The 22,942-nt window shown below is 41.5% G+C and overlaps 2 protein-coding genes across 5 annotated transcripts; both read right to left on the bottom strand.

The window, feature by feature from the left end:
* Nucleotides 1-408: 408 nt before the first annotated feature.
* LOC131106342 (acidic mammalian chitinase-like) lies at nucleotides 409-11,080 on the bottom strand. Of its 4 annotated transcripts, none has more exons than XM_058055298.2 (12): nucleotides 9,103-9,127; nucleotides 9,003-9,029; nucleotides 8,712-8,916; nucleotides 7,525-7,581; nucleotides 2,016-2,181; nucleotides 1,816-1,940; nucleotides 1,613-1,736; nucleotides 1,315-1,497; nucleotides 1,126-1,242; nucleotides 896-1,028; nucleotides 702-740; nucleotides 409-635 (listed from the first exon to the last, which is right to left on the bottom strand). In XM_058055298.2, exons 1-12 carry the CDS (start codon nucleotides 9,125-9,127, stop codon nucleotides 409-411), a joined length of 1,428 nt encoding a protein of 475 aa, XP_057911281.2. The 4 variants fall into 4 exon arrangements, with proteins under 4 accessions (XP_057911281.2, XP_078654544.1, XP_057911280.2 ...); XM_078798418.1 differs by having other exon boundaries at nucleotides 409-598; nucleotides 677-740; XM_058055297.2 differs by having other exon boundaries at nucleotides 409-740.
* Nucleotides 11,081-13,809: 2,729 nt separating this feature from the next.
* chia.1 (chitinase, acidic.1) lies at nucleotides 13,810-19,526 on the bottom strand. The gene is made up of 11 exons (XM_058054848.2): nucleotides 19,473-19,526; nucleotides 18,980-19,009; nucleotides 18,231-18,435; nucleotides 18,102-18,158; nucleotides 17,858-18,023; nucleotides 16,779-16,903; nucleotides 16,533-16,656; nucleotides 15,642-15,824; nucleotides 15,452-15,568; nucleotides 14,287-14,413; nucleotides 13,810-14,102 (listed from the first exon to the last, which is right to left on the bottom strand). Exons 1-11 carry the CDS (start codon nucleotides 19,489-19,491, stop codon nucleotides 13,894-13,896), a joined length of 1,362 nt encoding a protein of 453 aa, XP_057910831.2. The 5' UTR covers nucleotides 19,492-19,526; the 3' UTR covers nucleotides 13,810-13,893.
* Nucleotides 19,527-22,942: the final 3,416 nt, after the last annotated feature.

Here is a 22,942-nt window from a genome sequence, read left to right on the forward strand (position 1 = left end):
ATGCATCTTGCGGATTGTGATTGTTTTTGTCTTGAGACAAAATACTGTAGCTTTTACTCGGACATTTAGAGAATGATGACGAGGTAGTCGTTCAACAATTTCTTTATTGAAACAAACAACTACACCAAAACAACCATAGTCGTACTGTAGAAAAGTAGAAATTTCCTTAATTTCGGTGTACAGAAATGTCCATGTGGGTGGGGGGTTGGTGGGGGTTATGTCCAGTTTGGCCCCCAACCTAAAGTAGGCTTTGAGTTTTGTCCCCTGTGCGATTGAGTGCATTGAAAGAGATAAATTCAGTCAGTTTTAGGGTATTTGTTAAGAGTAAACCTTTGAATTTGACAACATTTCAGTTGTTTTATTCGCCTTTTTTATCCAGGAACATTCCTTCATTCCGCCATGTGACTGTCAAGGCCACACACAGCATTTACATTTGTCTGAAAAGACAGTGCCAATGCCACACTTCCTTTGAAAGGTTCTTCCTCCTGCACACATGAAGAAGCTGGTTTTATCATGTGGGTTGGCGTATGTTCCGTCAGGCTTGCCTTTACAGAAACCACGTCCTGGGATGGGAATTGTGGTTTTAGTGGATGGCGGGCTAGTTGTGCCAATGGGTTTGTTGGTTGTGGTTGAGGCTGTTGATGAAATGGTCGTAAAAGGTTTAGCGGTTGTGGACAGGGCGGGTTTTGTGGTTGTAACACTTGGTCTCCTTGTTGTGGTTGATGGCGTTGGAGGTATTTCTGGAAAAGTTAAGGGAAAAAAAGGTATTGCAATAGAATTCCACTCATAAAAGTTAGCTGCTAGCATGATGATTCCTGCTTTTGTAAATGAAGAGCTAAGAAATGTGTCCTGAAATCACAGATCAGTTCTTGATTTTTCGCACCAAAAAACATACCAACATCAATAAGTTTACGTAGATGTGCCAGCAAAGGATGGCTGCCCTGTCCACAGAACTCTCCTTTGAAATCATCCAGATCCAAAGCCCACACAAATGCACCACCATACTTCATATCCTTCATGTATTGAACCTTTGGATCGAGCAAGAAGCCAAGTCAACAAGTTTAACAAAGTTCTAGCTAGTGGAACCCTGAACCCTTAATCGTTGTGTCATGATGCTTCACCAACCTTTATCTCATAGCTTTCTCGGGTATCAAATCCCACCCACTCACTGTTCTTACTGGCATATGGAACCTTCTGCTCACCAATCCACTGAACGGTGGTCCCCTTGAGGAAGTTACAAATCTGAAAAAGCGTTCAGAGCAAACATTATGGATGGTCTGAAGAGTCACCAACTTGACTAGCGTTGGTATTGACCTCGTAGTAGGACCAGAATCCAGCTTCACGTGTGAATGGACCAGCCGATGCAGCACCACTAGCCGGAGCTCCGACTCCAGTGTTTGATGACGTCAGACGGAAAGTACGACCATAGGCAGCAAAACCCATCCTGAGCTTCTCGACTGGGGTGCCTTTATCCCTCCAGTACTTCATAGCATAGTCCTGACACAGAAAACGAGCAATGGAAGATCTGATAATGTGCTACGTCTATAACTGTACCATACTTGATTTATCCACAAATGGTTCCGTCTTCAAATACGGCCACGAAGAATCTTACCGTATTAAAGTAGATGAGGTCACCAGTATCATGTGAGCCTCTATACAGTGGACTGTTGTGTCCTGTGAATTGCTCCCAGGCTCCATGGAAGTCATATGTCATGACATTGATGAAGTCCAGATACCTGGAAGCACATGTTATAAACATGATTAACAGAAGAGTATACTGAGGATGACATTTCCAAAGAACAATTTGTTTTGTACTTAGCAATGGCAGAGATCTCGTAACCTGCATCAATGGTTCTCTTCCCTGCAGACACTGCAGCAGTCAGCATGAGTTGAGGCTTGCCGGTAGCCTTGGCCTCGGCCGCGAAGGCGTCAGCAAGTCCCTGTTAATGTACACGTGTGTCTTCACATTTATAGTGTCAGCGCTTAAAACTCTTGCTGGAAAGTTCAGGCAGCACCTTGCAGAGCAAAGTGAACCTCGTCTTGTCTGCTGGGGGACTTCCTCGAGATCCAGGGTACTCCCAGTCCAAATCCAGACCATCAAATCCATGAGCCCTCAGGAATTTGATGGTAGATTGAATGAATTTCTGGCGGTTGGTTGGAGTGGACACCATGATGGAAAACCTAAAGGATATAACAACAAAGCTGTCAGGTTTTTCTGTCGGCGTTGTGGATGAACTCCAAATTGCAGACGCCTTGTATGGTTAAAGAAGACAGTTTATTGAAGGGTAAGAAGGGAAAATCCACAGAGGCTTGATCAGGACGGCAGAGCAACGAGCATGGCAGCAGGCCGAAGATGTATCCCACTGCAAAGATGCACAAAAGGTGATCAAAAACAGGAATCTCTATCATATATGAAAACCTAAGTGAACAAGTGTTACCACTCGAAGGTTGTCAACAATCTGGTGAAGTCTCTCGCTCTCCGTGGGCTTTTAAGGGCTGCCGTCAAGGATGATGCGACAAAGCTTCCAAGGCATCAAGGATGATGCCTACCAAAGGGTGCTGTCATAAAGAAACAAAAGGCAGGGAAGAGGAAGGGGTCTGGAGGGGGGAGGGGGGATCCTGACAGTACCCCCCCCTCAACGGGCGCCACCTGGCGACCCACCAGGTCTGTCCGGATAGGAGCGATGGAAGTCACGGACAAGGCCAGGGTCTGAAATAGCAGAGCGGGGTACCCAGCAACGCTCTTCTGGGCCGTAACCCTCCCAATCTACCAGGTACTGGTACCCTCTCCCTCTCCGACGAACGTCCAGGATACGTCGGACGTTGAGGTCCGGATGGTCATCAATGACGCGAACAGGAGGAGGAGGTTCCGAAGGAGGAGACAGAGGACTGGTGGTAACAGGACGGATCTGGGAGACATGAAATACTGGGTGTACCCGTAGGGTGGGTGGTAACCTGAGCCTCACCGCTGAAGGATTGACAATCTTCTCAATGGCAAATGGACCCAGAAACCGGGGAGAGAGTTTGCGAGCATCAGTCTTGATGGGAATGTTTTTGGAAGAGAGCCAAACATTTTGCCCAGGAGAGTATTGTGGAGCTGGGATCCGCCGTCTGTCCGCCAGCCTCTTATTTTCTTCAGATGATCTCTGCATGGCCATGCAAGCTTCTTTCCAGACCCGCTTGGCACGTTCAAGATGGGCCTGCACTGACGGCACACAACTTTCAGACTCCTGGGCAGGGAACAGAGGTGGCTGATAGCCTAGTGCGGCCTCAAATGGAGACATACCCAGTGCAGAACTGGTCATAGAATTGTGTGCGTACTCAATCCAAATTAGGTGGGTTGCCCAGTTGGAAGAATTGTTCTCAGTAACACATCTGAGGGTTGATTCTAGATCCTGGTTGAGCCTCTCGCATTGCCCATTTGACTGGGGATGGTACCCTGACGTGAGGCTGGACGTAGCTCCGAGCTCTTTACAGAATTCCTTCCACACACGGGATATGAATTGGGGTCCTCGATCGGAGACAATGTCGGTGGGTATGCCATGAAGTCTGAAAACATGATCCATCAGGAGTTTTGCAGTTTCCAAGGCTGAGGGTAACTTCTCCAAGGACAGGAAATGCACGCACCTGGAAAAACGATCTACAATGGTCATGATGATGGTTTTGCCATTTGAGGGTGGAAGTCCACAGACAAAATCTACTGCAATATGCGACCAGGGGCGTCCAGGATGGGGTAGTGGTTGTAGTAACCCAGAGGGTGGTCGGTGGACAGATTTGTTTCTGGCGCACACTGCACAGGCTGACACAAAGCTCCTGACATCTTTGTCCAAGGTAGGCCACCAGAACTGTCTCTTGATAAAGGAGCTTGTACGATTTATTCCCGGGTGGCAGGCAATACGGGACTCATGGGCCCACTTCAACACTTGGGTACGGACAGCATCTGGAACAAATAGTCGGTTTGCAGGTCCTGTTCCAGGATCTGGTTCGTCAATTTGGGCCTGCCTGACCACAGATTCGATCTCCCACTCGATGGCCCCGATTATCTGTGAAGAAGGTAGAATGGTGTGTTCTGACCTCTCATCGGTGGTGCCCCCAAACTGACGAGAAAGGGCATCTGGTTTGATATTTCTGGAGCCTGGTCTGTAGGTAAGCTGGAACTGGAATCGAGAAAAAAACAAGGCCCATCTTGCTTGGCGGGAGTTCAACCTCTTAGCTGACTGGATGTAAGAGAGATTCTTGTGGTCTGTCCATACCAGAAATGGTTGGTCCGTCCCCTCCAGCAGGTGTCGCCACTCCTCCAGGGCCAGTTTGACTGCCAGCAACTCCTTGTCGCCCACATCATAATTCCTCTCCGCTGGGGAAAGGCGTTTGGAAAAAAAGGCGCATGGATGCAATTTTTGATCCTCAGCCCTTTGGGACAACACTGCTCCGACCCCCGTGTCCGAGGCATCCACCTCAACAATGTACTGCTTGGAAGGGTCAGGTTGGATCAGGATGGGGGCGGTGGTAAACAATCGCTTAAGTTCCTGGAACGCTTCTTCTGCTGGATGGTTCCAACAGAACCGAGTCTTAGTTGATGTTAGCGCAGATAGGGGCGCCGCGACACGGCTGAAATTGCGAATGAATCTGCGATAAAAGTTGGCAAACCCCAGAAAACGTTGTAACTCCTTTCTGGTCTGAGGTGTGGGCCACTCAGTTACTGCCTTTATCTTTTCCAAGTCTGCCCCGACACTGCCTTTTCCCAAAATGTAGCCCAGGAATGACACGGATTCAGTGTGGAAAAGACACTTCTCTGCTTTGACAAACAGTCGGTTCTCCAGTAAGCGCTGGAGGACCTGGCGAACATGGGAGATGTGCTCGTCAAGGTTCTTTGAGTAAATCAAAATGTCGTCAAGGTAAACAAACACAAATCTTCCTAGGAAGTCCCTCAATACATCATTTATCAGAGCTTGGAAAACGGCTGGGGCGTTGGACAGACCAAAGGGCATAACCAGATATTCGAAATGCCCCAAGGGGGTGTTGAAAGCTGTCTTCCACTCATCTCCGGCTTTTATGCGCACTAGATGGTAAGCATTGCGCAAGTCTAATTTGGTAAAGACTTCAGCTCCTTGTAAAGCATCAAAGGCAGATGTGAGCAGGGGCAAGGGGTATTTATTCTTGACTGTGATGTTGTTTAGGCCTCTGTAGTCTATGCAGGGTCTCAGAGTGCCATCTTTTTTGCCTACAAAGAAAAATCCAGCTCCCACTGGGGAAGAGGAGGGTTGAATTATCCCTGCAGCTAGGGATTCTCTTATGTACGTCTCCATAGCCTCACGTTCAGGACGTGAGATGTTATACAACTTTCCTACAGGGAGAGGGGCCCCCGGAAGGAGATCAATACAACAGTCATAGGGCCTATGTGGGGGAAGGGAAAGTGCCCTACTCTTGCTGAAAACTTCTCTTAATTCCATGTAATCTGGCGGGACCTGGGACAGATCTGGCGGTGCCTCGGGACTGGGGGTGTCCTTTGGGGGAGGAGGTACAGCTGACTTCAGACAATGAGAGAGGCACAAGTTGCTCCAGCTGAGTACCTCCCCTCCAGTCCAGTTGATTTGGGGGTTGTGCTGACTGAGCCATGGAAATCCCAGGATCACAGGATCCTCCGGAGTTTTCCATACAAAAAAGGATATTTCTTCCTGATGATTCCCAGAGAGCATGAGAGTAATGCTTTCAGTCTGGTGGGTGACAGTCGCCAGACGGCGACCATCCAGAGCCTTCGCGACAAAGCTAGCCTCTAGAGCTTTGAGTGGAACTCCAAGATCAGTTGCCAGATCGGCATCAATGAAATTGCCTTCTGCTCCAGAGTCCACCAGGGCTGACACGTGGAGGGACATATTACCAAACAGGAGTTGGGCAACCAGTGTCAGGCGTTTAATGGGAACCTTCCTTGAGCTTGCTTCCTTTGTTAAGGTTCCCACCTTCACATCTGGGTGTGAGGGTTCACGTTTAGGACAGTCTCGTCGAAAATGATTGGGACTGGAGCAGTACAAGCACTCCCCAGCCTGTAGTCTGCGGCTCCGTTCTTCAGGAGTTAGTCTTGCTCGTCCCAGCTGCATAGGCTCCTCTTGTGTGTGTTGTTGCAAGCTTGGCCTAAAGTTGGCAGGTTGACGGATCTCTGGAGCGGCCATAAACTGTGCTCCAGGACTGAGGGAAGGTCGTGAGGAAGGTCGTGAGGAAGGTCGTGACGCTCGTCTTCTGTTCCGTTCCCGGAGTCGATTGTCAATGCGAATGCTCATAGCAACAAGTGTCTTGAGGTTGTCGGGTTCATCTCTGGCTGCTAATTCATCCTGTAGGGTTTCGGTTAGCCCATTGATGTATGCCTGTTGGAGGGCCCTTTCATTCCATCCAGACTCTGCTGCTAATGTCCAAAAATCTACTGAGTAATCTGCCACGCTTCTGGATCCTTGGCGAAGAGTTAGAAGTCGGCCCTCCGTAGTGCCCAAAGATTCGGGATGGTGGAACACAGCCTTCATCTCTTGGGATAGCTCATCAAAAGAGTTTGGCGTGCCTTGGGACAAGAACAAGGCCTCTGCCCATGCCAATGCTCGCTCCCGTAACAAGCCCAAAACATAGTTGACCTTGCTTTGCTCATCAAAAAAGGTAGTGGGTCTCTGTTGAAACACAAGCTGGCATTGCATCAAAAATCCTTTACACTTATGGAACTCACCCGCAAATGGTTCTGGCTGGGTGGCACTCGATTCCCTTGATACACTCGATTCTCTTGATACTGACTGCTCAGGGGTTGATATGTCCACACCCTTGTCCGGCATAGAGCTGGTCTTGGTCTCGGTGAACTTGTGAGTCAAGTCCCTGAGTTGAACGAGAATGGCTTTGTTGGTCTCGGTTAGACCTTGAAGAATCTCTGAATGGTGTCCCAGGAGCACATTATGAGCGCCCAATACTTCTCGGGCGTCCGCGGAGTCCATGTTGTGTGACCAGATTGTTCTGTCAGGTTTTTCTGTCGGCGTTGTGGATGAACTCCAAATTGCAGACGCCTTGTATGGTTAAAGAAGACAGTTTATTGAAGGGTAAGAAGGGAAAATCCACAGAGGCTTGATCAGGACGGCAGAGCAACGAGCATGGCAGCAGGCCGAAGATGTATCCCACTGCAAAGATGCACAAAAGGTGATCAAAAACAGGAATCTCTATCATATATGAAAACCTAAGTGAACAAGTGTTACCACTCGAAGGTTGTCAACAATCTGGTGAAGTCTCTCGCTCTCCGTGGGCTTTTAAGGGCTGCCGTCAAGGATGATGCGACAAAGCTTCCAAGGCATCAAGGATGATGCCTACCAAAGGGTGCTGTCATAAAGAAACAAAAGGCAGGGAAGGGGAAGGGGTCTGGAGGGGGGAGGGGGGATCCTGACAAAAGCTATGAACGATTCCTACAACTTAGCATTGCAATAATGCATGTATCCATTTCCTGTGACTTTTTACCACCAAATGCAGTCATCGGAGTGTTTCAATTCATGCTCAGAAACTCACCGAGTTGAGCCAAAATTCCATCCACCAACAGCAAGTAAAGTCTTCAGACTTGGGTTCCTTGAAAACAAAGAAAGTGTGTCAGTTCTACGTCTGCAACTAACAATTCTTCTTCTTCATGTGAAGCTTAATTGGATGGAGCAATCACTTAGTGAAAAATGAATGGATGCACTTGAATATTTTTGTAAAGCAACATGTCAATATGCTAAAAAGTGAAAAAATGCATCGCAGCTTTTATTATTATCATTTTTTTTACCATTTTTACCAAATGTGTGAGATTTTTTAGCTATTTGTAAAATTTATTCCCATTATACTTTTTCTCCAAACTAGTTTACATTCATATTTTGACTTACATTTTTTTTCTTTACTATTTCAACTCTGTTACTAAAATGACATTACTTTATTCTTGCGAAATTGCAACCTTCTTGTTTTCTTTACTTAATATTTTAACTTTATTCTTGTACCATTACAGCTGATTTTTACATTTGTGTTGTTTATTATTAACTATTTCAAATTTCATCTTGTGCATTTGCTTCTCATAGTTGTGACTTTATTTACACCATATATACACTTTATTCTTGCAACATTATAACTTTTCAACTTAATTTTCCAAAAATTACAACTTCATTTGTTTTATTTCTTTATGACAAAAGAAACATCTTTTTCTTTAATATTTCAACTTTATGCTGCTAATATGACATTATTTTTCCTGATAATATTGTGATTATATTATAATATTATATTGTTATATGAACCTTAGTTATTACTTTTTCTCATTAGATTTAAATTTTTGACTTTTTTTAACTAAAATTGTTTAAATTATGATTAAATTATTATAAAATTATTATTATTAAATTATATACAATTTAAATTTTTACTAATTTTTATCTTTATTCCTGTAAAATTATTGCTGATTTTTCCATTTTTACTTTGAACATCACCGTCCAAAATGGACCTAATATGAAGCAAACACAAACAGTGGTTTGGTCTGCAACATATCAGAAAAGAGGCAAAAATGTCCAAAGTCAACACTGATGTGTAGGAATACTTAGTTTTGCCTAAAACACAAAGACAATAGGTCTGCTTTCATGGGTGACTTAGGGAATAAGAATATTAACATTTGAAGGTGAAATCAGAGGACCTTTAGCAGAAAGTTGAGTATTGAATATTGAGGTGTTCTCGGTCCATACTTGCGCTTCAGATCGTTGAAGCTCTTGTAAAGGGTCTCATCATTCCACTCATATGTGACCAGCTCATTTTTGTTGTTGATGATGGAAAAAGCATAAATCAGGTGTGTACATAGGAACGGATCCACGTTTTCTGGCATGTATTTGCCAGTACCTGGCCTGTACTGGGACCAGTTGGTGAAGTAACACACCATCTGGGTGGACGTTGCTGGTGATTGAGGAGAACACACTGTCAAAAATGCATTGTTAAAATCTCATTCTCTGGATTTGCAACATGAGGGAAGTAATAATTACCCAGCTGGCACATCAGCAGGCACAGTCCTGAAGGTAGAAGAAGACAAAACTTGACATTTACTGTACAAATGCAACGTTGTATTTTGTGAAGATCGCTTACCCGCTAGAACTGTCAACTTTGTCATCTTGAGCCAAAGCCTGTGAATTTACTGTTTGAGAGTAAAAAACATCAACATTATTTTATGTTGGAGAATGTTTGAGGAATTTCTCAAATGGATGGTGACACTGTGAACATGAAATATTCTTTCATGTTGCTACATGATGAATGAATAATGAATGAATTATTGCTTCTGCACTAAAAAAATAAATTGTACTGACTTCATTCTCGACACATACTTACATACCTCGGGACCTCAGAAGAACCCAACAAGTAGCTGCTGTACAGCATCTTATATAGTGTACAGTATATCACAGCAGTGCAAAGGAGCAGGTAGCAGTCATCTATCATACACAACTTGTTTCTGTTGGAAAGGATAAGATAACATGACACACACTGACAAGACATAATAAATGCTGCAAGATCATTGTGAGCATGCAGGATGTTTGCGATAAGACACTTATTTATCATGATAATGTCCATTTAGTCAAAGAAAATACTTTTTGTATGCTGTGTGTCAACTGGGTGGTCTTTTTAGTACACCTATACAGAGGAAATATGTAAAATAGCACTATTGCATTATTATTCATTCATTCGTTTTCTACTGCTAAAATGTCTTCTAATGTTCCAGTGGATCGCTGGTGTGCTTGAGCCTATCCCAGCTGTACTCGGGCGAGAGGCGGGGTACACCCTGGACTGGTCGCCAGCTAATCACAGGGCACATATAGACAAACAACCATTCACACTCACATTCATACTGGACATGGTTAAACTCTATATTTTATCAGTATCACTGCCCTGGGCTTTGACACAGTATCATTTGGGCCTTTTCTCGTATCATTCATGGGCGCTTTCTAGGGTACAGGGCCAATTAATACTGTAGTATGTGATAATTAAAAGAGTATCTTTTTATACAAGACTCACATTTTTATACTTTTACATGTATAAAACAATTCGACATGCATATAATTGGCGAATGAAAGGGATAAATGAACATTCATTCATTCATTCATTTTCTACCGCTTTTCCTCACGAGGGTCGCAGGGGGTGCTGGAGCCTATCCCAGCTGTCTTTGGGCGTGAGGTACACCCTGGACTGGTAGAGTGTAACCAATAGAGGTGTCACAGGAGAGTGGGTGTACAAGAACAAGACAAAACTTTAACATTACCTTTAAGAAAAGTACAAAGAAAATATATAAAAAATATATATTGCAATTAGATTACACTCTTCTGCACTCATGCACTCTGCATGCTAACAGAACCGCCTCCATCCACCAAGACAAAGAGACAGTATTACTGAAGGCAAAACTGTGTGATTAATTAATTAATTAATTATTAATTATCGCCCCAGGTCTAGTTAGTGCCCACAAGACATCCATTCATTCATTTTCTACCGCTTATACTCACGAGGATCGACGAGAGGCAAAGTACACCCTGGACTGGTGGCCAGCCAATCACAGGGCACATATAGACAAACAACCATTCACACTCACATTCATACCTATGGACAATTTGGAGTCACCAATTAACCTAGCATGTTTTTGGAATGTGGGAGGAAACCGGAGTACCCGGAGAAAACCCGCGCATGCACGGGGAGAACATGCAAACTCCACACAGAACTCCACACATGAAGTAGGCCTATGACCACAAAAAAACAAGAAACCTATTAATGGGGAGTTATTATAATCCAGCCTGGAGGTCACCTCCTGGTAGTGGCAGAAAAAATGCTGTTGTTGACACTTATCGTATTTGGGAACTAAAAAAAGATCTTGATCAAAGATGGGACCAAGGATCCAGTGCAAGACCATCAAGAACGGTTCTATCATTTGCAACCTTGTTAATGAGTTGTTGGGAACCAAGAACTGTGAGGCATGTCTGGAGTTTGGACAGCTGACTAGTTTTTTGTTTTTGAGTTTTTTGAGTTGTGTCGTCTGCATAGAAGTTAAAGGAGTGCTTTTTAATGACGTTGTCTGAGGACACATAAAAGCTCAACAGTGGCGTTCCGAGCTACGAGATGCTCCAGCTGACCGTCACATTTATAGCGTCTTTGTTACTAATGGCTACAAACTGCAGGCGATCTGACAAGATCTGACCAAAACCAGTTTAATGCAGTTCCTTTAATGCCAATTTCATGTTCTGATATATTAAAATTTGTTGACTAATTGTGTTTAATATAAGATGTAATAAAACCGGTACAGAATCAAGGCCTTTGTCTGAGGCAGTGAGGAGGTAGATATGTTATTTATTCTAAATTATTTAAATTATTTGTACAAATTACTGTTTACGCTGTACATTATTGTTCATATTTGATGATCTATTTATTCTCCACATTATTATTTATTATTTATTATTACACGGGAGCCAGGCAACGACATTTGGTTGGCAATTTCACTGCTGTGTTATTGTGCAATGACAATAAAGAAAGTCTATGTCTATGATTGGTTAGTAGGAAATCCTGTAACTGTTTGACAACGGCTTTCTCTACAATCTTGGACAAAAGTGGAAGTTTGGATATTGATCTGTAGTTAGCTCAGACATGTGGCTCAAAGTTACGTTTTTTTGTTTACAGAATGATTGTGGTGCGTAACCTGTCGCTAGTGACATTTTTATTGTGTTAACCAGTGGAAGATGGAAGTGGAATGATCTTATAAGTGAGTGGAATGTATTTTTCTCTTGAATTTTTGTGTTTTATGTGAAGTCAGCGCAAAGCGGCGGAAGGACAGGATAACTGTCCCGAGTGCAAAGGTCAAAGATACTCTGGTGCTTGGAGACGGAGCCACATCTAATATAAACATCAACAGAACAGTTACTTGCAGCTACCCAAGTCTCTGGCATCATAAAACCGCTACCTGAGGAAGTGGCAAAACACCAAGGATTGAAACAGCTGATTGTGAACGAAGGAGAAGAATATGTCAGGAAGGAACGGTCTGAAACCTTGAAAAGAGTCTTGAGGAAGCGACCAATGCATGCTCCCAAACACCGACAGGCGGATGAATAACTTCAAGTTGAACACATGGCTGTCTAATGCCTGTGGGTCCAGAAGGCTGCGTTTATTGACAAATTTAATCTCTCCTGGCAAAGAGAGTATCTGTTTAAAGGACAAGGCCAACACCTGAACAGAGGTGCAGTGAGAACACTGGCAGATAACCTTCTTCACGCTCTGAGGCATCAGAATATGCCTGGACCAGATCCTGTCCTGCCACCGACAGAATAGGTGCCTCACCCTTTACTCAAGAACCCAGTCAAGGTTCCGGCCAACCGATCCATCACTTTTACCACAGGCCTGTGGCCCACCTAGTAGGCGTAGATGCAGCACACCCACCAGAGATGCTTCACTATCATTGTTGTCTCCACCATCACCCATGAGACTTCCTGACTGTCTTGAAGCTTGATGAAATCAGGGAATAAAATGCCCCCCCCTCCCTTGCTCCAGACATGGAAGATCAAGGATTCTATCCTCAGCCTGCTCCCCCAGCTCAGCACCCACCATCAGTGACCATAGCTGGTATTTCAAACCGTGTCAGTGCTGTTGTCTAGGACCCCAAAGTCCTCTGTGCTGCTAAACCCCATAGCAACCCGAGGCCCGTGGGGGGGGGCTGGTCTTATCTCAAACAATAACTACAGTAATCCTTGTTTAATTGGTCCCAGACCTGATTGTGAATTTCCATAAAAAAGGATTCCTTATTCATGAATGTATTACTTTTGGGGGGTTGATGGTGTGCTCTGGCATTGTCCTGGGGTTTCATCGGGGGTTTTTAGTGGGGGGTGGGGGTGTCCCCACTTTTCTTTTGTTTTTGTTTGTGTGTTTTTGTATCATTTTGGGTTTTGTGTGTGATTCTGTGATTGTATGTGTGGATGCAGAAAGAAAAATCCATAACTGAATTGGTTGCTCGGATGTGGAGAAGGGGTAGCATTAAATAAGCTTTGCTTCTTCCTGCTCCTTATCAGACATGTGTAGCAATGAAGTGTATATTGTAGATGTGTATACCTGGTCCCCAGGGGCACCCAGCAGGCAAGGATACAGTGAGAGCCTTCCCATTGGGCTGTCTAAACGAGCTGTAAAACAGCTGCAATTCACCCAGAATGCTGCTGCTCGAGTCCTGACTGGAACCAGGGAATAGGGTATTATTATTAGTCCAGTCTCTCCACTGGTTTCTTGTTGCTCAGAGAATTGAGTTTTAACTAGGTCTGCTTGTGTACAAGTCTTATCATGGTCTAGCACCAAGTACAGAGAACCTTCAGGGAATGGTTCCCTGCTGGTTCCCAGAGTCAGGACTAAACACAGTGAGGCTGTGTTTCAGTTTTATGTTGCTCATGTCTGGAACAATCTTCTAGAAGCTGTGAGCTTTGGGAACTTCTATTAATTACTGCCTTTATGTTTATGAAATTATTTCATGGAATGATTCTAATAAGCATCTAGTCGTTAATCTCAAGTAAAGATGTCCAAGTCAAGTTTTAAGTCACGACAAGACATTCAAGTCAAGTCGGAAGTCATAGGCTTGGTATTTTCAAGTCCTTGGTTAGTGTTTACTAAATAATATGCCATTTTAACAATGTCGTAATTTATTAAATTTGACAATTTTTAAAATAAAAGACTTAGTCACGTAAAAAAGTGGATTTAGTCAGTGCACATAATTTAAATATTAGTCAATGACAACCTTAAGCAACAACAACAGTTTTCTTTTGGTAAAGATGTAGTTTATTATCAAAGACTCATTTACATGTTTGCCTTGTGTTATGGAGTCAGTACTTCCGGTAGTGTGTGTGTGTGTGTGTGTTTGTGTATTGTTGCGTATCAAGGCCAGTTGCAGCACTTGCAGGAGTCCCAGAAAATGAGTCCCGGTTGGCATCGGTGCAAGTACGTGTTTCCAAGGTAGCACTGGAAGAATGTGGTCTTATCAGCTGTGTTCTCATACAGGCCGTCAGGACGCCCGTGGCAGAAGCTGGCCATGGGGTCCTTGGTGGTGGTGGGAGCTGGCGTGGTGGTGGGTTTAGGAGGGAACCCTGCACACATGCAAATACATTTAAGAATACTTTTTAGCATATTCACACTACACACTCATTTCTACTTTTACTTTACATTTACTACTTTTATTGCGGCTTCTTGGAACTTGAATAATGATAATAAAATAAAATATATACAATAATAATAAGGCATTATGGTAAGTGAGCAAGAGAGAGTATTCACCCATTGACAGCCTGAGGTGGTTGATGAGTGGATAAGATCCTAATGAGCAAAAGGATCCACTGAAGTCGTCCATGTCAAGAGTCCACACATGAGCACCTCCCAGGTTCATCCCAGTCAGCCACTGCACCTACAATACATGATACAACAATAACATGATTAGAATCACAACAATACATACATAGAGTTCAATAAAAGGGGAATGAATTAATAACTAAAAATTAAATTGTCAGAAGAATCAATCTACATACATATTAATCCATTAGAACAGTGATTCGCGGCCCCCTGGTGGTATTGCAGGTGGGCCATAAGAGGTCATTAAAAATATGATTTATTTTATGAAAAATATGAAATATTATGATTTTTAAAAAAAATATTTTTATTGTAAAATAGTTATTGCATGATTGAAAACAACATTTATAGGCCTGAGTAATAACCTATTGAGTGTTATTGACCTGTCACAATATTTTAGGAACCTTATACAGTTTATGATTGGAACATAGCTCTCTGGTCATCATGCTAGTTTTGAATGCAGTTATGACAAGTATGAGAATTAATTTTGTCTTGTGTGTACACCACAGCCTGCTATCCCGCTGCTTTCATTTTAATCCTGAATCTTTATAATAATAATAATAATAATAATAATAATAATAATAATAATAATAATAAGTTAAGTGCTCTGAGAATGTTAAATGTTAGAGGGCCAGCCTTAAAGGACCTCCCTTAAAGGGCCAGCCTTAAAGCTGCAGCCTTAGAAGGCCAGCCTTAGAAGGCCAGCCTTAAAGGGCCAGCCTTAAAGCTCCAGCCTTAAAGTGCCAGCCTTAAAGCTCCAGCCTTAAAGGGCCAGCCTTAAAGCTCCAGCCTTAAAGGGCCAGCCTTAAAGCTCCAGCCTTAGAAGGCCAGCCTTAAAGGGCCAGCCTTAAAGGGCCAGCCTTAAACGGCCAGCCTTAAACGGCCAGCCTTAAAGGGCCAGCCTTAAAGGGCCAGCCTTAGAGGGCCAGCCTTAGAGGGCCATCCTTAAAATGCCAGCCTTAAAATGCCAGCCTTAGAATAACGTTGTCAGAGGACCTTAATGATTGTATATGTTTTGCATTGATTGATATTAAAGTGAAACAGACTTGTAGCCCCAAATAAGTGGGAAGGCACCAGCTGTATAAGATGTTCTTACTTTAGATGAGAAGCTGCGATGGTCATCATAGCCCACCCAAGCACTGCCATAAGTGGCGTAAGGAACGCTCTGCTGCTCGATCCATTCAACAGAAGCACTGGTGAGGAAGCCACACACCTGCAAAAACAACAAACCCACACAACATCACTTTCATGCCCTGGTAAAGTCCTCACAACCACTATCAGTCCACCTCATAAAAGGCCCAGAACCCAGCAGTGCGAGTGTACGGCCCGGCGTCGGCTGGTCCGTCAGTTGGTGCTCCCAAGCCGTTAGCAGGCGTCGTAAGGCGGTTGGTTCTACCGTAGGTTGGAAAGCCCAGAAGCAGCTTCTCGGCTGGGGCGCCAAGCGCCAACCAGTGTGACACAGATGAGTTCTAAGATGGCAAAGAACACACATTTTCTCTTATGTTGTTCTACATACATATACTCTATGCTGCTTTTACACAATGACATGAACTTACAATCAACTTCTTGACATATAGTATACCTATGACTACTTACATACACCCAGTGGTATAAATTTAGGGCCAGCAGAACCTTCTCTGCAGGCCTACCAGAAACACTGACCTACATTTACAACTTCATCATCACTTTTCATCCATCCATCCATTTTCTATATCCTCATTAGGGTCATGGGGGTATGCTGGAGCCTATCCCAGCTGACTTTGGGCGAGAGTAAGGGTACACTCTGGACTGGTTTTGCCAAGGTCCACACTATGAAATGAATTATTCATTCATCATTCATTCTTGTTGTATTCCTGTCGAAATATGGCTTCAATTCATATAAGGACATTCACACAATAACAATAACATTGTTAGAATAATAAAGTGAGAAAAAACATTGTCAAAATAATAAAGTAAGAAATAAGAATATATTGTTAGAATAATAAAATCATGAATGAAAATAAGATTGCCACAGTAAGTAAGTTGTTGATGAATTTTAAATACTTGTTCAATACTTGACTAGTGTGATGAAGTAGTATCACAGTACTATCTGGATGAGCATCAGAACCTTCACCAATGTCGCTTAAAAATATTAACGTGTATTGTGCGATATTAAGATGGATTTGTGCGTTTCTTACAATGTTATGGTGAATGTGCGTTCCAGAGTCCATGGAACTGGGGTAGAGAGGACTGTTGTGTCCGGTAGCTGCCTCCCAGTGTCCGTGGAAGTCGTATGACATGACGTTGATGAAGTCAAAGTATCTGAGGGTGAAAGCAGAGAAATTCTATTCTGTGCTAATTGTTTATGATCTGAGGTTGTCTATTCTGTTGAGGTGACTCAGCATGCTAATCTATGCACGAAAAAAAGGTTGCCTGAAGCTTACGCTGCAATTTTGTTGACCTCGTAGGCTCGGTCAATGGTAGCTCTGATGGACGCCACATTGGCGGAAAGAAGGAGTTGAGGCTTCTTGGAGTCGCTGGCATCCGTCTCAAAAGCTGCAGACAACTCCTGCACAAATGTACATTTCATTTCATATTAAAATTTATAGTTAATTAATCTCTAATTAATCTCTAATTAAGTAATACAAAATTAATGTAATAATAAGAATACTAATAATACATACATATATGTGCATTTAATGCAACATTTCTATTAATAAATTTATGAAAACAAATGTACATTTACTTGTATATTAATTGTTATATGAATAATTATTAATAATCAATCATTATAATGTATAATTATCATTTAATAATTTATAATAATGAATACATTAAAGCAAAAATATATTTAATTGAATATTGAAATTAATAAATACTTTTTAATGTATACAGTAATATGTTAAAACAAATGTACATTTAATTTCATGATTAAGTGAATACCAATATGTATAAATATATTTGTAGTTAATACATACATTTAAATTGATAAAAAACTTAAAAAAAACTTAAAAATACAAAATATATGAAAACCAATATACATTTTATTTCATATTTAAATTAATAAATAATTTTTTATACATTTAAAATACCTAAAAAGTACATTTAAATCCTGATATATATTTTTAAAAATGTATAAATGTGTTAAAACAAATGTACATTTAATTTCATACTGAAGTAAATAAATACATACATTAAATCATTTGGTTTAATATCGGAATAATACATACATAAATTTAATATAGGAATAAATACCTACATTCAAACAAATGTGCATTAACTCAAACAAAAGCGCATTTAATTAAATTTTGGGATGAATGAATACGATGTGTACTTTTACATAATCAGAAGGATCATACAAAAACTATTTGTATTTGTATAAAAAGGCATTTTGTGTGTTTTTGAGACTTATGGTGTAACTGTGTTACTTAGCAAAGAACTACAGAGTCAACCGCTGATGACATCATAGATGCACTAACCATGTATAGCCAATATTTGCTAAATGGTGATAAAAGATGCTAACCTTAACCAGCAGAGTGAATCTCTCCCGGTCCTGCAGGGGGCTGCTGTTGTGGGCGGGATATTCCCAAGCCAGATTGAGTCCGTCAAAGTTCCGGGTTCTCAAGAAGCTGATAACCGACTTGATGAAGGTGGCGCGGCTCTCGGGCTTGGCGACCATCATGATGAATCTGGAGGGACGTTCAAGTACTTAGTTGAGTATTAGTACTAATTAATAGTAGTAGTTCAGGGACTGTTTAAGGACTTACGGGCTAATTCCATTTTTTGTTCCTCCAACGGACAGCAGAGTCTTCAGTGCAGGGTTGCTAACAACATGAACATCAATCAATATCAATATTACTATTACTAATTACTACTAATTGCGAGTAGTAACCTACGCCTTTTTCAAGTTGTTCAGTCTGATATACTGCTGCTCATCGTTCCATTCAATGGTGACGACTTGGTTGAAGTTGTTGATGGTGGCCAGGCTGTAGATGACGTGCGTGCATAGGAACGGGTCGATGTTGTCTGAGGTGAACTTGCCATTGGCGGCCCTGTACTGGGCCCAGTTGGTCATGTGACACACCAGTTTGCTGGAAGCGGCTAGAGAAAGAGCAGACATGTTTTTCTTTGGGCTAAGCACGAGACAGTAACAACGTAATTGTGACTCTAAGTGCTGTATCCTACATTGGCCACTAGATGTCAGTGTTTGGTAAGATTGGCACTAGCCTCATCACTAAGGCTCCCTCGGGAACATATTTATTGTGACACCGCATGAACGGGACAATAAGGAACTGTGTCTAATATGTCTTATTTATGTCTATTTTTCTCTTATACTATCGACTACATGGTTTAATACAAATGTAAAAGTGACTATAGGAGTGTTATTTCATGTCTTGAGGGCTCTAATACTGTTAAACACTCCATTTACCATCTACAGGTTTTGGATGCCATAACTACAAAAATATTCAAAGATTGCCCTCCTACCCGAGTTTGATCATGGAAAATAGTACTGTATAATAGTATAATAATCTAATACAAAACAAGTTTTTACTGCATGATGAACACCATGTTTGTCTCGCAGGAAATGAATGCAATGAGAGTAACAGGATGCAAACAGGAAGCAGTCATGAAAGCAACATCTTACCTATGCCCAGCATTAGAAGAACACCCAAACCTGTATGGATACATGACATATTTATTACTTTATACATTTCATGATGACGTTAACGATGTCAAATTCAAATATGCACTAGATCAGGGGTGGGCAAACTACCGCCGGGGGACCACATGCGACACACCAAGTGTTTGAATCCGGCCCGCCAGTTGCTTTTAACATACAAACTGGCAACATGACTTGCAACAACAAAACTGTAAAATTAAATGACATAGTTTGATGTGGTCTGATGTTTAAAGTGCTCCTGAAAAAAAAATGACATGAGAACATACAGCTGATAGTATAACAATTTTACAGATAAAATTGGACGAATAATTCAAGGAAAATTATAAGCAGTGTGTGTGTGTGTGCGTGTTAAATATATGTTTTGGCCCCCCGGACAATTTTATTAACTCAATGTGGCCCACGTGTCAAAATATTTTGCATTAAATAGTGATGACCTGGAATAAAAATAGATATTTACCTGTCAGCAGTTTGGCCATCGTGCTGTTTGAAAACAACCGGCTGGATCGATGAATCAACTGCAAAGATTGACAAGTACTTCAAACATGGATGACATTGACACCGGTGTGTGTGTGCTGTATGTGAAAAGATGATAATAGCATTGGTGTGCATGTGAGAAAAGATGATTGCATGAGAAAGAAAGAGATTTCTTTACCTTGTATTGAGAGGAGCGCAGGCACCAGTGCAGACGTTCAACACTTGGGCCTCATTTATATTTTTCTCTTGAATGGCAAAGTGCAGCTGATAAAGAAGGCGTGGGCGTCTTATGGATTTAATAAGAAAGGAACAATAGGCTATTGACAGAGCGGGTGTTATGTAAGCTATACAGCATATTCCATCATCATTTCTTCCTCTCTTGGCACTTTTATACTCATTACTTCATTTGTATATACTTTACTGTTTGGTGACATCCATCAATCAGGAAGTTATTATTACCATCAATAACAACACCACTAATGACAATACATTATTTTGTTTTGTTTACTGTTAAAAACGCTTCTGGTGCATGATACATGGTACAAAATACTACAATATTTGCTTTGATGCGTTCTTCAATTCTTCAAAAGTTACATCGTGACTTGTCATGGCATACTACTAAATGTGCCGCAAGGCTCAATATCATAATAAGACAATATGATAATAAATACAGTGGATCCTGGCTAGCATCATTTGCTTACTCAAACCAAAATAGATGCTACCTGAATACATTTTCCCCATAACAAATAATGTTAATCTAATTCATCCATTTCAGAAAGCCAAAAATGTGAAGAGAAAACATGTTTTACAATTTACATGCAAAAAACAACACCACCTTCCTGTTTTGCCATGAGTTATTTCTTGAATTCAATAGTGTTTTCCACCTCAATAACAAAATGGAGAAAAATAAGTTTCAGGTGCCAGCATTATCATTAAAAAAAGACTATTGAATTGAATTCAAGAAATAACTCATGGCAAAACAGGAAGGTGGTGTCCGTTACTTGTTGCCACATTGTGTGTTTGGGAATGTTGTCTTCAGTGAAGGTAAAATTCATCTTAAATGTTTGTTTATGGGCGGCACGGCAGTTGAGTGGTTAGCGCGCAGACCTCACCGCTAGGAGACCAGGGTTCAATTCCACCCTTGGCCATCTCTGTGTAGAGTTTGCATGTTCTCTCCGTGTATGCGTGGGTTTTCTCCGGGTACTCCGGTTTCCTCCCACATTCCAAAACATGCTAGGTTAATTGGCGACTCCAAATTGTCCATAGGTATGAATGTGAGTGTGAATGGTTGTTTGTCTATATGTGCCCTGTGATTGGCTGGCCACCAGTCCAGGGTGTACCCCGCCTCTCACCCAAAGACAGCTGGGATAGACTCCAGCGCCCCCCGCGACCCTCGTGAGGAAAAAGCGGTAGAAAATGAATGAATGAAAACAACACCACCTTCCTGTTTTGCCATGAGTTATTTCTTGAATTCAATAGTGTTTCCCACCTCAATAACAAAATGTAGAAAATTCTGTTTCAGGTCCCAGCATTATGATAAAAAAGACTATTGAATTTAATTCAATAAATAACTCATGGCAAAACAGGAAGGTGGTTACTCTCACATTGTGTGTTTGGGAATGTTGTCTTCAGTGAAGGTAAAATTCATCTTATGTTCGTTTATCCCTTTCATAAACCAATTATATGCATGTCAAATTGTTTTATGCATGTAAAAGTATAAAAATGTGAGTCTTGTATAAAAAGATACTCTTTATTATCAATTTTACCGATACATTGGTATATGAAAATGATTGCTCAACACTAGTTTTGTTTTTATTATGTGTCATTTTTGGGTGTCAACCACTGATGACATCACAGACGAGCTACACAGTTGACTTTCGGTTCGGTTGCTAATCTGACGTTTTGTGATGATTGTGTATTAGCGTTGTATGCTAACACATAAATGTACCTAAACGTCTTAACTGAGGTTCCACTGTATTAGCTGTAAGTTATAGGACTCTATTCATCTTGTCATTTAGTGAACATGGAAGCAACTACTTCCTCTCTTGTCAGTGATAAGATAGTATACAGATACAGTGTACTGGATAGCTGGACAGTATACAGTATATTTATGACTAGCGTTATCAAAATGCTGACACTTGTGACTCTCTTTGGCTCCATTTTGAAGCTGTGTTTCGAAGAAAAGCAGCAACTTGAGGTTTATCTGTTTAGCTGGACATGGAATTTGGCATTCATTCATTTTCTACCGCTTATACTCTCAAGGGTTGCGGGCGTGCTGGAACCTATCCCAGCTGTCTTCAGGCGAGAGGCGGGGGTCACAGTTGGACTGGTTGCCAGCCAATCACAGGGCACATATAGACAAACAACCATTCACACTCACATTCATACCTATGGACAATTCGGAGTCGCCAATTAACCTAGCATGTTTTTGGAATGTGGGAGGAAACCGGAGTACCCGGAGAAAACCCACGCATGCACGAGGAGAACATGCAAACTCCACACAGAGATGGCCGAGGGTGGAATCTAACTCGGGTCTCCTAGCTGTGTAGCCAACATGCTAACCACTCAGCCGGAATTTTGCCTGAAAACCCATATTATTATTATTATTTTTACATTGGTAGAATATATGTAGTAGAAAAAAAATGTAGTTTTACACACAGTACTTTTCTATGGTCGAATGTTTTCTGGGTTTGTGACTTTTTATTTCCATCTGTATTAGCACTTGTGTTGCAATATCGGTTGATATCGGTATCAGATTTGTCCCGATCATGAAAACCGATATTAAAAACATGCTGTATACAACACATATGTGTTCATTCCACTACAGGAGATATGTCATGTTACACGTATCGGTATTGGCTGATATCTGTATCAGAAATTCCGAGTTGAACAATATCGGTTTTCCACAAAAAAGCCAATCCCTAATTCCTTTCATGGATATGTGTATGCATTTGAAGTAGTTTTATGCATGTTAATCTATAATAGTAAACTATAAAAGTTTTGTGTTAACATTTATGGCTTTCTGGAAAAGATGAATAGGATTGGTTCAGGCTGGGCCTTCTGGAAATGATTAATGACATTAACCAAGGTTCCACTGTTTGTACAATAGGTAGAGTGCTGTGGTCAAATAAAGGATCTTTGATGGGCATTAAGGTACTAAAAAGGGTAAAGCTCTCCTGTGTGTAGAGTTCAAGAAACACCTTTATGATTGAAGTTAAACATGCTTATTACTAGTTTCAAATGTCAACTGTCTTCTTACATAATCTTCAGACGTTTCCTTTTCGTAATACAGTCTTAGGACTTTATTCCCATAATATTATAACTTTTTCCGCAACCTAATTTTCCAACAGTTACTTTATTTTGTTTTGTGTATTTGTCATAATATTACAACTATTTAAAAATACCGTCTGCTTCATATTTCAACTTTATGCTTATAAAAGTATTATCATATTA

This window comes from Doryrhamphus excisus, linkage group LG18, assembly GCF_037039965.1.
Source record: "Doryrhamphus excisus strain RoL-2023G ecotype Guam linkage group LG18, RoL_Dexc_Guam_v1.1, whole genome shotgun sequence".
Classification (NCBI taxonomy): Eukaryota; Metazoa; Chordata; class Actinopteri; order Syngnathiformes; family Syngnathidae; genus Doryrhamphus; species Doryrhamphus excisus.

Coding starts and splice junctions, on each gene's coding strand:
- LOC131106342 (XM_058055297.2), bottom strand. CDS start 9,127: ATGACAAAGTTGACAGTTCTAGCGG. Junction 7,582..8,711: donor TTCAACGATCTGAAGCGCAA/GTATGGACCGAG, acceptor TTTGTTTTCAAG/GAACCCAAGTCTGAAGACTT. Junction 1,737..1,815: donor GAGATCTCTGCCATTGCTAA/GTACAAAACAAA, acceptor ATGTGCTTCCAG/GTATCTGGACTTCATCAATG.
- chia.1 (XM_058054848.2), bottom strand. Junction 18,436..18,979: donor TCTTCTAATGCTGGGCATAG/GTAAGATGTTGC, acceptor CTCTTTCTCTAG/CCGCTTCCAGCAAACTGGTG. Junction 16,904..17,857: donor GATTCACTCTGCTGGTTAAG/GTTAGCATCTTT, acceptor ACATTTGTGCAG/GAGTTGTCTGCAGCTTTTGA.